Genomic DNA, 15115 nt, shown 5'->3' with positions numbered 1-15115 from the left:
TGGCTCTCCAGCCTGCGGCTCAAGCGGCCACAGACTCAAAAGAAGAACCAGAAAAGGAAGGATCTGGTGACAGTGGGTGGCAGACAGACTCTTTCCCAACAGGGGCAACAGATCCTCAGGATGGGGGGAGGACAGAGGGACACTGCCGGAGGGAGGGCTCTCCGGGCTCTGAGCCCCTGCACTTGAACACGACACACCTGGCTGGGGAGCCTGGGGACGAGGCCCAGGGTCTGCACCCCGGGGTGTCACCCACTCCCTTGTGTCCAGGCCAGGCCGGGGCCCGGGGAGCTAGACAGGCTGTCGTGCTGGCAGGCCGCCCCGCTGCGGGCCTGTCGCTTACACAGGCAGAGGGTCAGGCTGCATTTGGCCTTCCAGACTCGGCGAGGACTCCTCTGACCTCCTCGCCTCTTTCTGGTGCCCGGGGAAGAAAGGCAGCTTGGCCTGGTGGCCCCTCTGATGTTCCTGGCCCCACTTAATCCCATGCCAACCCTCTGCTGCTCTCCCCGATTTTCAGGGGCAACACCAAGCTTCGGAGAAAGAAAGCCACCTGCCGGAAGTGGCACAGCCTTCGGGTGGCAAAGCCAGGATCCAAACCCAGGCCTGATACCTCAAGAAACTGGGCTTTTCCCAGGCGCCCCCACCCACATTTCTGGCCAGGCCCCAGACTTCCTAGCAGTCCTGGGAGCTACAGAGAAGTGAGGGGTGGAGGGTGTGCCATCCCTGAGGACACCCGTCCTGCCAAGGGCTGGTGGCGGGGCGGGTGGGGGGTGGGTGGCGGAGGGCTTAGCTGTAGAACCTACGCGGCCCAGCAAACCGGCTGTGCTTGTAATGGTGTGGGGGAGGGGAGGGAAGATCTTGGAGATGCCTTGGAAGTAAGCAAGCTCCGGGGCAGGGCTGGGCTGGGCTGGGGGCCCTCGGGAGCGGGGTCCTCTCAGGCCGGGGTGGTGGCCCTTCGGAGTGGGGTCCTCTCAGGCATCACACTATTTCCCAGTCCCATCTCTGGCCATCCTCTCCTCACCACCGCCCCACCTCTGCCTCGGCTCCACGCGAGCGTCGTCCCCAGGCCCTTCTCCCTACCAGGCAGGGAGCTCTGTGACTTGGTCGAACCCATCTCCCTACAGAAAACAAGCCAGGCGTCTCCCTCCTCCCTGCCTGAGTCCTGGCCTGGGCTGCACCAAGAACCCACCGGCCTCCCGGAGGATTATCCAAAGAGCGACTTGGCGGGGCTCCCGCGGCCCCGTAGACCTTTCATCGCAGGGAGACGTTGCGGGGGAAGCCAAGCCAGCCCGGCCGCTCCAGCCGCTCTGCCCAGCGGTCACTCGCAGGCAGACTCGAAGCCCCGGTTCTTCGTCTCTCCAACCAGGGTAACAGCCAAAAGGCTGAACTCGGTGCACGCTGAAGCAGCGTCTGGGGCATGTGTGAGAGTGAGGGGTGAGGGTCCCCTTCTCTTCTCCCCCCTGGAGCCCCCTCGGCGTCCTTCCCCGCGTGTCAGCTGGGTCGAGACAGGGGACAGGGAAGGGGCAGGGAGAGGGCAGAGGAGCCCTGCTGGTGGGTGCTGTGACAGCTGGCCCTGTGCTCTGGGTACCCACAGGGCTGGCAGTGGGCCCCCTCGGGCACTTTTGTGCGCCGGCTGTGCTCCTGCGGCTCTGCCTCCCTCCTCAGCCCCAGGAATTTAAGTCCCGCCCTCAAGTCCTCCTCCCTGGGCCGCGTGCCCCTCTGGGCGGCCCATGAAATGCAAGAGGGTCCCCAGGGAGCTCGCTCTGCCCCAACCCACCTCGTCCGGCGGGGGACACACTTCCTTTGCCTGAACGAGGGCCGAAGGGTGATACGGCCATCAGCAGGTGCGAGGTGGACACCAGCCACCGTGCCACCCGCGTGGGCACCCCGGGGGACACACTCCAAGCTTTGAGAGGGTCCCACTGAAGCCCCTCTGGGTCTGGGGTGAGGCCTAGGTGCCCAAAGGGCAGGCGGGTGCCCTCTCCAAGCCTCTCGGCACCCATGCTCTCTGTCACGCAGCCCCCTGGCCTCCAACTCTGGGAAGCTGGGACTTGGGCCAGGGATCTGCATGTGGCATTGGTGCCACCGTGAACCAGCCCCAGGCCAGGCCACACTGGACTGTGTCCCTGACTCGACTACCCGCCTTGTCCGGGGGCTGGTTTCACGTCCTCAGCACAGACAAAGCCTGGGCTCAAATCCCGCTTGGCCACTTAGGGACTCCGTGGCTCCGGGCCTCTAGGACCCTCTGGGGTCTTTGTCTGCAAAATGGGGCTGCAGTGGTGGCCTCAAAGGGTTGTTGTGGTGTTTAGCTGTGCCCAGCCAGGGCAGGGGCTGGCACAGCCTAGGTGGCAGCCGGGCTGCTGTGGTCCGGGCTCCGGGGTTGCTAACACCCCAATAAGAGCAAGAGGCCTTGGAGGCGGTGGGCTGCACCATCCGGCCAGGACCCAGGCTCCTTCTCGGCAGTGACAGGCCTGCCCCCCTCCTCCTTGTTTTTTACCCGCTGTTCCCAGGTTGTCCGTCCTTCCTGGTCGACAGAGACTTGCCTCCTTCTTCGCTGCTGGAGAGTGTGGTTTCTCTGAGGTCTGGGGCTCTCCTGTCCGAGGCAGACCTGACCCGGGACCACGCGCTGTCGCGATCCTAACCTTCTGACCGTAAAATAACGAACCCTGGCAGAATGCAGAACAAAGGCCATCTCTTTTTATAGATGTCCCCCGAATTGTAAAGATTGGCCTAATCACACTAGCACGTTAGATCATTTTCTAGAAGGATACCTCAAACGGGGAAATAATTTTGAAGACAACTGGATGAACGTCTTCCTGCTTGGACAAACAGGAAGGTGGCCTTGGAGTAGTGACAGCGTGTCTGGCCTCCCCAGGCCTCTTAGACACACAGAGAAGAGACGCGGAGGCCCTGGGGTGGGTGGGCGGGGGGGAGGCGGAGAAGCCTCCTCGCCGGCCCTGGCGAGACCACTTTCCTGGTGGTTTTGGTTGGCTTCCAACCTCCCGGCCCCCAGGAGGAAGCACTGGCCTGGTGCCGTTGCCTGGAGGGCCAAACGGGACAATGTGGCTGAAAGGGTGGATCCCGTGCTGAGTCTGGGGACTGGGTGGGAGGAGGCCAGATGAAGAGGGGGGAGTCCCAGGCCCAGGGGCCTCAGGGGTGGACGCAGAGCGGGAAGTGGCCGTGGTGGGAAGGGGGGAAGGACTCCAGCGTGACCTTGCTAGGCAGGGCAAGGAATGTCCCGACAGAATCTGGGTGCGACAGATGACACCTCCCTCACAGAGTGACGGTGGGACACAGATGAGAGCAAATGCTTCTTTCTTCCTTCCTTCCTTCCTTCCTTCTGGGGAGCTGGGGACCCAGAAAACCCAGGACAGGGGCTCCTGATCTGGGGAGCTAGAAATGTTGGCATGTGGGCTTGAGGGTTCCACCAGATACCCAGAAGGGCCCATGACCTGGAAAAGGCTGAAGAGCCCTGGTTTGGAGCAACGAGATCGAAAGGCAGGGAAGGGGTTCCTAGTGCAAGAGGCCAAGGCCCACTGGAACACCGCGCCCCTGAAGCCGCAGGGAACGGGGTGGGGAAACAGCGCCGCTGGGTGCGACAGACTCAGGGCAAGGTTTGTCCCTCCTGATGCCTGGCGTGCCTCCTCCTTCAGGCAGGGGAGAGCCATGGCTCCCCTCTGTGTGTCTTCTGCCAGGAAGTTCTTCCTGCCAGGAAGGGTTTCTTGATTTTGTCTCCTGCCTCCTTCCTCTTTTACTCCTTGTCCTTCGGCAGCTTTGGGTCTTTTCCAACCGGTACTTTTATCCAACGTGGCTTCCCGGCCTTTGAGTAGGGATGCGGTTAGGAATGTGGGGTCTGGAGTCTGCCTGCCTTGGGCAGGGCTACAGCTCCACTCCCTACCTGCTGAGAGATTGAAAGCTAGCAGGGTGACCTCCCTGACCCTCGGACTCTTCCCCTCTGTGAACTGGAGCTCTTACACACTTTGCCTTGGGTGTGCCGAGAGATGCAGGGTTGTACGTACAAAGCACTTGGCTTTACCGCACGCCGTGGCTGCGTGGCAAGGTAGGAGTGTGAGCTGAGGCCTTCAGGAGGGAGAAGGGACTGAAGCGGCCCGGAGGGTAAGCTCCCGCTCTCTCCTTTTCCTTCCCCTGCAGGAGGACAGTTGGTGACCCACATCGGCGCCCCCATCATGGTCTCTCTGGCCAACGAGGCCATCTCCTTTGGCTGCAAAATCTCCTACCCGCACAGCCCCGAACTGAAGAACTTCACAGCCTGGTACTTTCACGTGGACCTTCAGAGTCAGAGGAGCTCTGAGAAGCAGATCAACTGCTCATCCCACCCGGTCAAAGAGAACCAGACGCACAGCCTGAAATGCTGGGTCACGCCCCAGCTGCCCAATGCGTCAGCCACCGGTACCTACTACTGCTCCGTGCACTGGCCAGACTTGATAAGAATCAGCGAAGGAATCTTCATCCTGGTCAGAGGTGAGGCTCCCTCGCGGGGTCTCCCCAGGGCGAAGGGCCCAGAGAGTTCACACTGCAGGGTTTGGGGCCCCGGACCTAAAGCGGGGAACATCTCATCTACCAGCTTTGGCAAAACAGAACAGGGTGTCCTCGGGGAGCCCCTGGCCGCACAGGCGTGCCGACACCCACCTCGGTTCGGGAAGGACAGAGGCCTGGGATGGAGCTATGCCTCTGGCCACCCCACGGGATACCCGAGAGAAACCACTGGGCCCTGGGTCTCGGTGTCCCTCCGGCACAACGTGGCGGGGGGGCTGGGCACAAGTTGGGCTGCTGTGTGTGTGTGTGTGTGTGTGTGTGTGTGTGTCTGTGGCAGCCCGTGACTGAGCTCTGGGCTCATGTGCGTATTTCTGGGAAAGCTTCCTAGTTTCATCACATCCTCAAAGGAGCGATGACTATAGACAGTTAAGAACAGCCTATCAGCAAAGCCATGACTCTCTGACCTGCCCCGGGGCCTCCCGCCAGCGGGGGCTGGGGGCTGGGAACGCCACGGAGCTGGGCTGGCCAGGGTGCGGCTGTGGGCCTGGCCTTCATGGCAAAACCCTGCCCGTCAAGGGCTCTTACGGGGAAGAATGAGATCCTGTGTGCAAGGGCTGGTGTCTGGTAATAGGAAGTGTTTGATAAATAACAGACACTGATGTGCCTGGCACGTGGTTGGCACTCTGCAGTTTTCTGCCAGCCAGATGGAGGGAGGGAGGGTGGGAGGGAAGGATAAAAGGATGGACAGTGCCCTTCACCTACCCCTGGTGCAGGCCAGCCACCGGCTAGGCCCAGGACAAACCCGGCCCCTCACCCTCACCGCACCTGCCCGCGTGAGCCCCGTCTCACCTGCGGCAAACAGGAGGCCCTGGGAGATGGCATGACTCACCCAGGGTCCCACAAGTGGCAATCGGTGCCCGAGACAGGGGCACTTGAGAAGCAAAGACGTGGTCCTTGCCCTTAACCAGAATCAAGGCGGCAAACACAGGGGCTTAGCCAAAAGCAAGGACCTTGGTAGAGGTGGGGGCTTGGGGGGGGGGGGGTCCCTCGGCAGGGAGCGTTGTGAGTGGAGTCCTGGGTAAAGGAGAACATAGGAATTGGGGGCCCGGGGGTTGGCCGGGTGGGGTGTGCCCAGCCTTTCTGGGGGAACTAACCCTCTGCTTCCCTGCCCTCCTCCTAGACACAGGGTACCAAGAGCCCCCACAGGGCGCCCAGAAGCTTCTGCTCTTTTGCTTCACGGGCCTCCTGACCCTCCTGAGCATCTTGGTCACGGCTCTGCTCCTCTGGAAGAAGGTAGGGGACGCACCCACCCAGCGGCGCTGTTTCCCCACCCCGTTCCCTGCGGCTTCAGGGGCGCGGTGTCCCAGTGGGCCTTGGCCTCTTGCACTAGGAACCCCTTCCCTGCCTTTCGATCTCGTTGCTCCAAACCAGGGCTCTTCAGCCTTTTCCAGGTCATGGGCCCTTCTGGGTATCTGGTGGAACCCTCAAGCCCACATGCCAACATTTCTAGCTCCCCAGATCAGGAGCCCCTGTCCTGGGTTTTCTGGGTCCCCAGCTCCCCAGAAGGAAGGAAGAAGCATTTGCTCTCATCTGTGTCCCACCGTCACTCTGTGAGGGAGGTGTCTCCCCACCGTGCAGCCCTGGGAAGTGAGACCCAGAGAGGGGGGTGACTTTCCCCTGGTGGTGCAGAAAGCACGTGGCCATTAGGGCTGGAGGGCAGGTGGATTGAGCGGTTTGGTCCAGCTCCACGCCTGGCCGACTCCTGCTGGGGTTGCCTCCCCACAGGGGTCTTGTCGCGGTCCTTGTCACCCAGCCCTGTGGTTTCTCGTTCTACGCCTGCCCGCCCTCCCTGCCAGGCAGCAGGTGCCATGAAGACAGACACCAGGGCAAGCTTGTTTCCGTGGCTCCGCGCGTGCCCAGGCGTGGTGGGTGCTCGGTAAATGCTGGGTGAAAGAATAATGCGTTACCCAGTGGGTGCCAGGTTCTGTGCAGCTCTGGGGTGCAAAGATGGCCATCAGGGCCCCGGGCTGTGGTTTGGACCCTCTGTCCTGGCTCCTTGAAGGCTTTAATCAGAGCAGCTCAGGCCACTGCTCCCCCCTCTAGGGACCAAGAGCTTCTCTGCTCCTCGCCTTGGGGGCCGAGCCTGGGGAACATCTCAGTCAGCTGAGGCCCTGAGTGTGGGGCGAGGGCTCTCGCACAGCCATGTGGGCTCCTTGGGTCAAGAAAGTTTCAGCAGCTGCACCCAAAGTGCCGGTCCCTATCTACACCCAGGGAAGCACCCCGCCCCCGCCCGGAACCCTGAGATGGGAATTCATGCGTTCATTCATTCAACACTTATTTATTGAGCACCTACTAAATTCTGGGTCCTGTTTAGGCCCTGGGGCTACAGCAATGACTAAAATTCATCCCCAGGAAATCCCTGCCTTCGTCGAATTTGTATTCCAGCTGAGGGGAGACAGACTATAAACAAATACACAAATAAGTAGCATAACGGATGCGATCAGTGTTGGGGGAAAATATAGCAAAGCAAAGAGAGTGGTGAGTGTGGAACGAGGGAGCTTGCTATTTTAAGCAATAGCCAGGGAGGACCTCCCCACAGCACACCCGGAAGGATGGGGGACAGGCAGACACCAGGAAGAGTGTGTCCCGCAGGGGAACAGCAGGCGTGGCTGCTCTGAGGCAGGAGCTGCAGGGAGACCCACGTGGGTCGCGTGGCCTGAGTGCAGGGAGGTGGGGGGAGAGATGGCAGGCCTGGGACTTGAACCCGGGCCTCCGTTTCCCACCTCGTTTCAAGGCTGGAGACATAATCGCTCTCCCAGAGAAGGCTCCAAGGTCTTAAAAAAGGTGGACGCGGCCACTTTATCTGCCACTAACTTCCAGAGGCTGCCTCTCCCGCCAGCTGTGGGCCAGAGCCTGGTGACAACCTCAGCTGCCCCTCCAGTTCCTCTCCTGTCCTGTGATCTGCTTTGGGACGCCACAGATGGGGGCTGTGGCCTTGGCATGGCCTGTTCCTAATTTGGCTCATCCTGCCGACAAGCTGCAGAAGGGGTCCACTCTGCTCTGGCCAGGTGCGGACTCTGCCATGAGGTCCGAGAGGGCCATGCCGGCTCCGTGGGCCCTTGCCCTCCACCCCCCACCCCCTGCCCCTGGCCTGGCCACAGGGACAGCTGAGCAGTGAAGGCAGAAGATGGCAGGAAACGCTTCTCTGGGCCTCGCGGGAATCCCAGGATTAGGACAGGGACCCACCCGCCACTGGGCCCACTCTCCCTCCCTCCCTCAACCAACACGTGCTGAGCACCTACTGTGTGCCAGCTTGGCTCTCATCCTGCACCACTTCTGCTCTTCCCATGACGGCAACGGGCAGGGCGGCTCTTGATTGGCTTGCCCCTCAGCGAACGTCTACTGGAACTGGGGTGTGGACCCAGAAACCGTGCTTCAGGCGGGGGTGGCGAGGGACCCACACTCCGTCTGCGGACCCCCACGCCAGGCTTATGTGAGTGACTGCACAAGCGGCTTCTGTGGGCGCAAAGCACAGCAGGTGGAGGGCAGAGCCGGGTCAGGGCGAGACCTTGACCCTGAGCCTCCGCTTCAGCCGCTGTTCTGCAAAACAGGATTGTGATGAGTGGGTCTAGGGTCCCGCAAGGCCAAGGAGGCACCAGGCACAGAGTAGGTGCTCAGGGAAGTCTTGGGAGGCGGGGTCAAACTCAGCCGATCCCAGTTTGACTTCCAATCCCAGCCCCTCACCCCGCTGCCTGGCTTCAATGACTCCTACCTTCCCTGCCTCCTTCCAGGAATAGCTCTCGAATATCTAGTATATGCCAGGCACTGGGCTGAGTGCCAGACACAGTGGAAAGCAAGACAGATGCAGTCCCTGCCCTCGCTTCGAGCCATAGCCCTCTCTGAGCCTTGGTTTCCTCCTCCAGAAATCGGGAGAAGGATAGATTTTCCCCCTCACCTGGCCAGGGTGGAAAAGACAGCGTCTGCGAGGCACCAGCTGGGTGCCTGACCCCCAGGGGAACGAAGTGCTTAGACACGTCCTGTCTTCCCTCCGTGCACGTATGGAAGGAAGGGCTGGGGCAAGACCCGGCCTTGAAGGAGAGAGAACTCGGAAGGCCACAAGTTCCTGCTGCCTTCGTGTTGTGTCCCCAGAGCTCCCTGGAACTGGATCCAAATTTGGGATGCAGACCCCGTGGATGCCGCTCCAGAGTTGGATGGCCGCCAGTGGCCCGTCCCCTCGCAGGCCAGCATGGTTTGAACTGAGTGCAGGAACCGAGCATGCAGGGGGCCCTCCCAGCCCGTGACCAGGCCAGGCAGTCGGCCATGGGGGCCAAGAGGCAAGAGGAGAAGGGAGGGGGAGGCACAGAGGACCCCAGGAGCACAGGCAGCTGTGGAGAAATGAATCGAAGCCAGGAGCCACTGGCCCAGAAAAGGCCGATGATTTCCTGCCACGAGAGCAGGCTGGAGGGCTCCCACCCGGCTTGGGGATGAAGGCTGGCTTCCCCGGGAGCAGGCTGATCGGTCCTCAGCCCTGGAGGGCATGTGACGCAGCAGGTCTCCCTCCTCTGCCACAGGCTTCTTCCCCGGGTTCCAGGACCCCCGGGGCAGCCCTGGGCTGGTCACACATGTCTAAACATTGCACGTCTCAGGCCCCCTCTTCTGTGCTCTCCCTACTTGGTCTACACTCCCTGGTGATGGCTTTGCTCCTGAAGTGATGTTCCTCACCCCTGACGCTGCCCAGGCTCCTCCCCGAGCTCCAGACCAGGCCCGCTGTGTGAGGCCCACAGGCGTCCGCACCTGACATCACTCTTTAGCATCCAGATCTGCCCTGTCTCTGCAAATGGCACCATGTCCCCAGATGCTCAGCCCAAAGCCTTAGAGCTGTGCTGGGCTCCTCCCCCTCCCCCACAGCAAGCCCTGCCCACAATCTGTCTGCGATCCAGCCCCTTCTCCCCTGCCCCGCCCCCCAGCCTGGGGCTGCCGTCACCCCTCACTGGTCTCCCTGCTTCCACTCTTGTCCCCTCCGGCCCTGCTCCCCACACCTGTGCTTTGTGTTTGCCACTGTTTCCGCCACCGTAACTTAAGCCCTAGAGGGCAGGGACTTCGTCTCCCCCTTGCCAGGGGGAAGCCTGACACATGCTCAGTGCTTGTGGGAGGAGTGGCTGAGTAAGTGAGCACTGAGACCTGGAAGATGAGTCGAAGACGGCCAGGCTGTGAGGTAGGCAAGGCGACGGGATTGTTCCCATTTCACAGAGGGGGAAGCTGGGGCTCTACAGGTTTCCTGAGCTGCTGGCGGCCACACGGATTGGTGTATTCATTTGAAAAGCCCAACTGGAAGGGCACATGTTGATGGCAGGGAACAAGGCACCTGGGTAGGGCAAGGCTGGCTCCAAGGGGCGGAGCCTCCCCAGCCCCGAAACAAAATGCACTCATCTGATTTTTCGGGGGGCACCCCCTCTGCGCCACAGCCCAGGACTCCCCCCCCCCCCCCACTCCTGGAGATCTCTTGCCTCTTCCCCTTCCCGCCCCTCGCCACTTGCAGCCCACCCAAACCGGCGGGAGTGGAGAAGCCTTAGAAAATGCAAATGTCACCAAATCTGGTGGCTTCCCTGCCCTCCGAGGGAAGACACTGTGGACCCCGCCTCGTGTGGCAACGCCCTCGCCAGCCTCCTGCTCGTCTGCTGCCTTCGTCTTTCACTTCCATCGGCTATTTTCCATCAGACAGTCCATCCTCGAGCGTGTCCCCGACACGGGATATTCCTGCCCTCATGCTATTCCATGCGTTGTCCCCGTGGCCTGTGACACTTTCTCAGACTCTTCTCCCATCCTCGGGAGACAGGGCAAGCCCTCCGAAATCTGCCCCGGCCCCCTGGCAGTCTTGGGGCTCCCTCCCACACCCCCACAATGGTACTTACCTGCCTGGTGGCCCCACTGGTCTCAGGAGAAGCACCACGAGGACGGGTTTGGGTCTTGCCCCTCCCCCCCTCCCCCCCCCCAGGGCCCAGAAGAGCCCCTGCCCATGAGCTCGCACCCACCAGCCTTGGCAGGGTCAGCGAGGGGAGAGGCACCAGGCCCCCGGCTGTCTTGAGGTGAGCCATGGCCTCTGTGACAGATGGTGCAGGGGAGGGACACTAGATTTGGAACAGGACGCCTAGGTTCCGTGCAAAGGCGGTCATTGACTAGCTAGACATGCCTCAGTTTCCCCCTCTGTAGGGTCTACTTCCGCAGGCAGTAAAGAGAATCAAATGAGAGCAAGTCTCAGGGCTGTTTTGTAAGCTGTGAAGTGCCACGCGGGTGCCAAGGCCTATCTAACCGCCCACGAGACCCGCACGTTCGGACAAAACAGAGAGGCGAAAACTGATACTCCCAGGTCGGCCGTCTTGGTGAATCACACGGACCCAGGTTCAAATCCTACCTCTGCCCCTTCCGGCTCCGGGGTGGGGGGGGTCGCTCAGGCGGGTCGCCTGCCCTTTCTGAGCCTCCCCGTCCTCACGTGGGGAACAGAGGTGACGTGAAAACCTGTCTTGCCGGTGTGTTGAGAAGCACATGAGGTAGGGCGGGGGAAGCACGCAGAGAGGGCCCCACCTGGCATCCGGTGAGCCTTCCTCTCCTGGGCGATGATTAGGCTGCGACCGGGGTGGCGCCGGCTTCTGCCTGACAGTTGAGGAGCTCTGGAGAGCTAATCCGAGTAAATGGGCTGGGGACGGGCAGGCGGCCAGGATTTTTCATCAGCCCCTGCCCCGAGACGAGGCCGCCGTGGCTCCATTGGTGGCGGTGTGGTGCCTGCCACGAGGAGGGCCGTCCTCCCGCTGGAAGCGCTCAGACGCTTTCCACCGAGACCACACTTAGCTCAGCCCTGGTCGTTGCGACAGGTTCGCCTCTCTCTGGCCACGTTGACTCTCTTGAAGTTCCTCGAGACCTCAGGGCCTTGGCACATGCCGTTCCCTCTGCCTGCCTCCCCTCCCTCTCTTGCCCGACGTAGCTCCTCAGCGTTCAGGGTTAAAACCCCCTTTCTGCCAGGTGAGTGGCGTGCCCCCCCCCCCCCCGAGTGCGCCGGAGGCTCTCTGTCCTGTCGGTCAGCGCATGAACCCTGTTTTGGCAAAACTGGGAGTTTATTGTCCGTCTCCCCACGGGGTCCTCGGTTCCAGGAACGCGGGGATGGCGTCCACCTCTTTGGACCACCCGGCCAACAGGAGGTGGCTGACGGGCGTGTGTTGGTTGGCTGAGGACTGAGTGCCAAGTACTCGTGCCCTGGCCACCTCCCCGCCTCTCTGCAACAATCTCGCGAAGGAGGGTTCTTGCTGGAGAAAGTGAGGCCCGGAGGGGGGAAGTGGCATGAAGGAGGTCACAGGGCCAATGAGGGGCAGAGTGGCACCGGACATCGGACCACCCACAGCAGTCAGCTCCGTAGCCAGGGGCCCTGTCACCGTGTCCTGCACTGCCTGTCTCCCCTGAGCCGGGCACTGGCTGACCCCGTGGGGGTCTTGACCGCTCCGTAAGCGCAGGCAGATGGGTGGCTGGACGTGGGTCTTGGCGGCATTTGCCCCGTTTCCTGGGGGAAGGTGGGTGGGAGGAGGTGCTGAGTGATCAATTTCTGAGCGGCCTGGTGACAATCTGCTATTTTTCCCCCCCGGGGCGGGGGGGGGGGTCTGCGCGGTGGGAGCTGCCCATCCCCCGCCCTGACGCCCGACTCCTTTCCTCGAAGGGACAGATGCGGGCTCCCCCGAAGCACCTGGACCCCGGCACCGCCCACGGCCAGGAGCAGCCTGTGGCCGAATCCATCTACACAGTGAGTCTTGGGGCCTGGGCTCCCTCTGCCTCTCTCAGGCCTGGCACAGGGGCCGGGGCCGGCTCAGCCATGCACCGGCTGCGTGACCTCTGAGCCTCCAGTTCCCAGCCCGCAAACTGGGGACAAGAATTCTAACCTGGCGGGATTTCTGCGAAGATGAGCAAGCGTGTGGCCCCTGGCCCCTGGCGGGCAGGGAGCTGTGAGGTGGCCCCGGGCCCCGCTCCCTGGCACGCCCCTCCGCTTCTGGGACAGGGGCCAGCCGGGGCACGAGGTGGGGAGGAATGAGTGACGTTGACCGGCTCAGCAGCTCTTTCCTGTTTTTATTGCACGAACAGCATCACAGCAAACAGCAGAAAGAGGGAAAGGTCAGGCGCCATCGCAAGCCCTTAACACATCAACGCTTTTCAGTTTTTCACACCTCCCTTCCCCCACACGCAGGCATTGCTTCTCCTTAAAATCAAGCAGAGACACGAGCTGGGATGAGCTGGGATGTCGTGTCATAAGCATTTCCTGTCGCTGTACCTGTCTTCGTATCTACCTGGGGGAGGCTCAGCCTGGCGCTCCCGCGGGGTGTGAGTGAGCCCGCCCACCGGTCCCCACGGTCCCCACGCAGCCCCTCTCTGCCCAGCGGCCGGGAAGGTGACAACCGTGCCTTTTCAGCTACGTCTAGTTTAGTTCCACAAGCAGCGTATGCTCACTGTAGAGGAAGTGAATAAATGCCACCCAGTGTCAGCTGGGCTCTCGGCACCATGAGACCGACAGCTGCCAGGTCAGGATCTCGGCTCCACACCTGGAGGTACCAAGCCCTGCCGGGGACCTGCGGGCTCCCCAGGGGCGTGTTCGAGGGCTGTCCCTGCACGTTTCTGCCGGGACCTGCTGTCGCTGGTCTGTTCCCACCACCCGGACACGCAGGAGACGCGGGGCCACACAGAGGGCACTCAGAGTATGGCCCTACTTCCTGAGGATGGGGACAGTTGGGGATGGGGCAAAGGCAAGGTCCCTCCAGCACCAACAGCTCCAAATGGAACAGAACACGGCCAGCCCTCCAGTCCGGGGAATTTCCACCAGCCACTTTCCCACGTGGTCCCAGACTTCCCCATGTCCCCTCTGCTCTCTTGACGACTCAGGGTATTTTCCCTGTGAGGGATGCTGGTGTCAGCTTTTGAATAAAAACATTTCTCTCTCTCTCCACACACACACACACACACACACACACACACACACGATCTCTCTCTCTCTCTCTCTCTCTCTCTCTCTCTATTATATATGTATGTATGTCTATGAAGAAAATAACCATCATCCTAAGCCTATTTTCTTCCAGGATAAATACGAGTAACATCGACTTCTATACCTTCCAGTCTTTTTTCTATAAATACATACAAAGAGACCCATATACACACTCACACGTACTTTTTTTTTTTATTGGAGTAGTACAGCTATTTTTGTTCGTGTTGCAGTATCTCATGAACATCTTTCCACATGAATAAATATCCTTCTACCAGCGTGGTTTTAATGGAAGAGACTCACTTCTGCACGGAACATCTTTTTCCTGCCCGTGTTTAGATTTCTCCGAGGCTCAGGCAGACTTCTCCAGGGTGTGCAAAAGAAGCCCAACGGCCCCGCGGGGTTAAGGGGTGGTTTCAAGAGATTTCGGGACAAGAAAGGAGACGTGAAGGGAGGCCACAGACTTTGGGAGTCCTTGAGGCCGGTCCCTACCAGCTGGGCAGGTAGGCATGACTTTAACGACAGGGGTGATGACTTCAGGAGCGTTTGTTGAGTGCCTACTATGTGCCAGGCACTGTGGTAGGATTCTACACCTGTTATGTCATTGAGTCTCACGTTAGGGATTTCAGATACAGGTGCTAGCCCCATTTCAATTTTATTTCCTAATTGTCTATCGTAAGTATGTAGAAATATGATTGGCTTTTGCATATTGACTTTATATAGAGTGACCTTGTTGAATTCATTAATTCTGGTTTTTTTAATGTTTATTTTTGAGAGAGAGAGAGAGAGAGAGTGAGCAGGGGAGGGACAGAGAGGTGGGGGGGGGGGGGGACAGAGGATCCAAAGCAGGCTCTGTGATGCAGGGCTCGAACTCACGAACCGTGAGATCATGACCTGAAGTCAGACACTCAACCGACTGGGCCACCCAGGTATCCCAATCTTTCTTCTTTTCTAATCTATGCACTAAAAGCTATGAACTTCCCTTTAATTATGGCTTTAGCTGTATCCCACAAATTTTGATATGTCATACTTTTATTATCTTTCAGTTTAAATTTTCTGTTGGGATTTCTTCCTTACCCCATGGGTTGTTTAAAAGTATTTTGTTTCATTTTCAAACGTTTAATTACTTTCTAGTCATTGTTCCATTTTTTATTTCTCGCCAATTCCACTGTGATCAGGGAATATAGTCTGTATGATTTTAATCCTTTGAAGTCTCTCGAAACTTACTTTATGGCTCAGCCTGTATTGTGTGCACTGGCAAAGAACTTGCATTGTGCACGGCTGACTAGGTGTTCTACGTGTGTTAATTGGGTCGAGTCTGTTGATCGTGCTGTATAAAATATTCCATTTCCTTATCACTTTTTGTTTTTGGTCTATCAGATGTTAAGAGAAGTGAGTTAAATCTGTCCATCTCTTTGTATATTTGTATATTTCTCCTTTTAATTATGTCAAGTCTTCCTTTTTATTCATGTGGGAAAATACTCATGATATATTGTGGCATGAGGAAAAAAAAAAAGCTGTACCACTCCAATTTGTTTTTTTAAAAGTAATCTATTCAGGGGCATGGATTTGGACTGGGTCAGGCAGACTGGGGTTCGAAGCCTACTTCTT

The 15115-nt window shown here is 59.5% G+C and overlaps 1 protein-coding gene across 4 annotated transcripts in view; it reads left to right on the top strand.

The window, feature by feature from the left end:
* The window catches only part of NFAM1 (NFAT activating protein with ITAM motif 1), a 36569-nt gene that overhangs the window by 8834 nt on the left and 12620 nt on the right, over positions 1-15115 (top strand). For 2 of the 4 annotated variants that reach the window (XM_042948007.1, XM_042948008.1), the window contains exons 2-4: positions 4150-4479; positions 5675-5787; positions 12197-12280. In XM_042948007.1, coding sequence (XP_042803941.1) covers positions 4150-4479; positions 5675-5787; positions 12197-12280 — 527 coding nt within the window. Of the gene's footprint in view, positions 1-1121; positions 1365-4149; positions 4480-5674; positions 5788-12196; positions 12281-15115 lie in introns of those variants that run through there. The other 2 variants (XM_042948009.1, XM_042948010.1) reach the window with 2 other exon arrangements.

The sequence above is a fragment of the Panthera leo genome, chromosome B4, assembly GCF_018350215.1.
Source record: "Panthera leo isolate Ple1 chromosome B4, P.leo_Ple1_pat1.1, whole genome shotgun sequence".
NCBI lineage: Eukaryota > Metazoa > Chordata > Mammalia > Carnivora > Felidae > Panthera > Panthera leo.
Note: the sequence above shows the minus strand (reverse complement) of the source record. Positions and strands in the feature narration are given on the sequence as shown.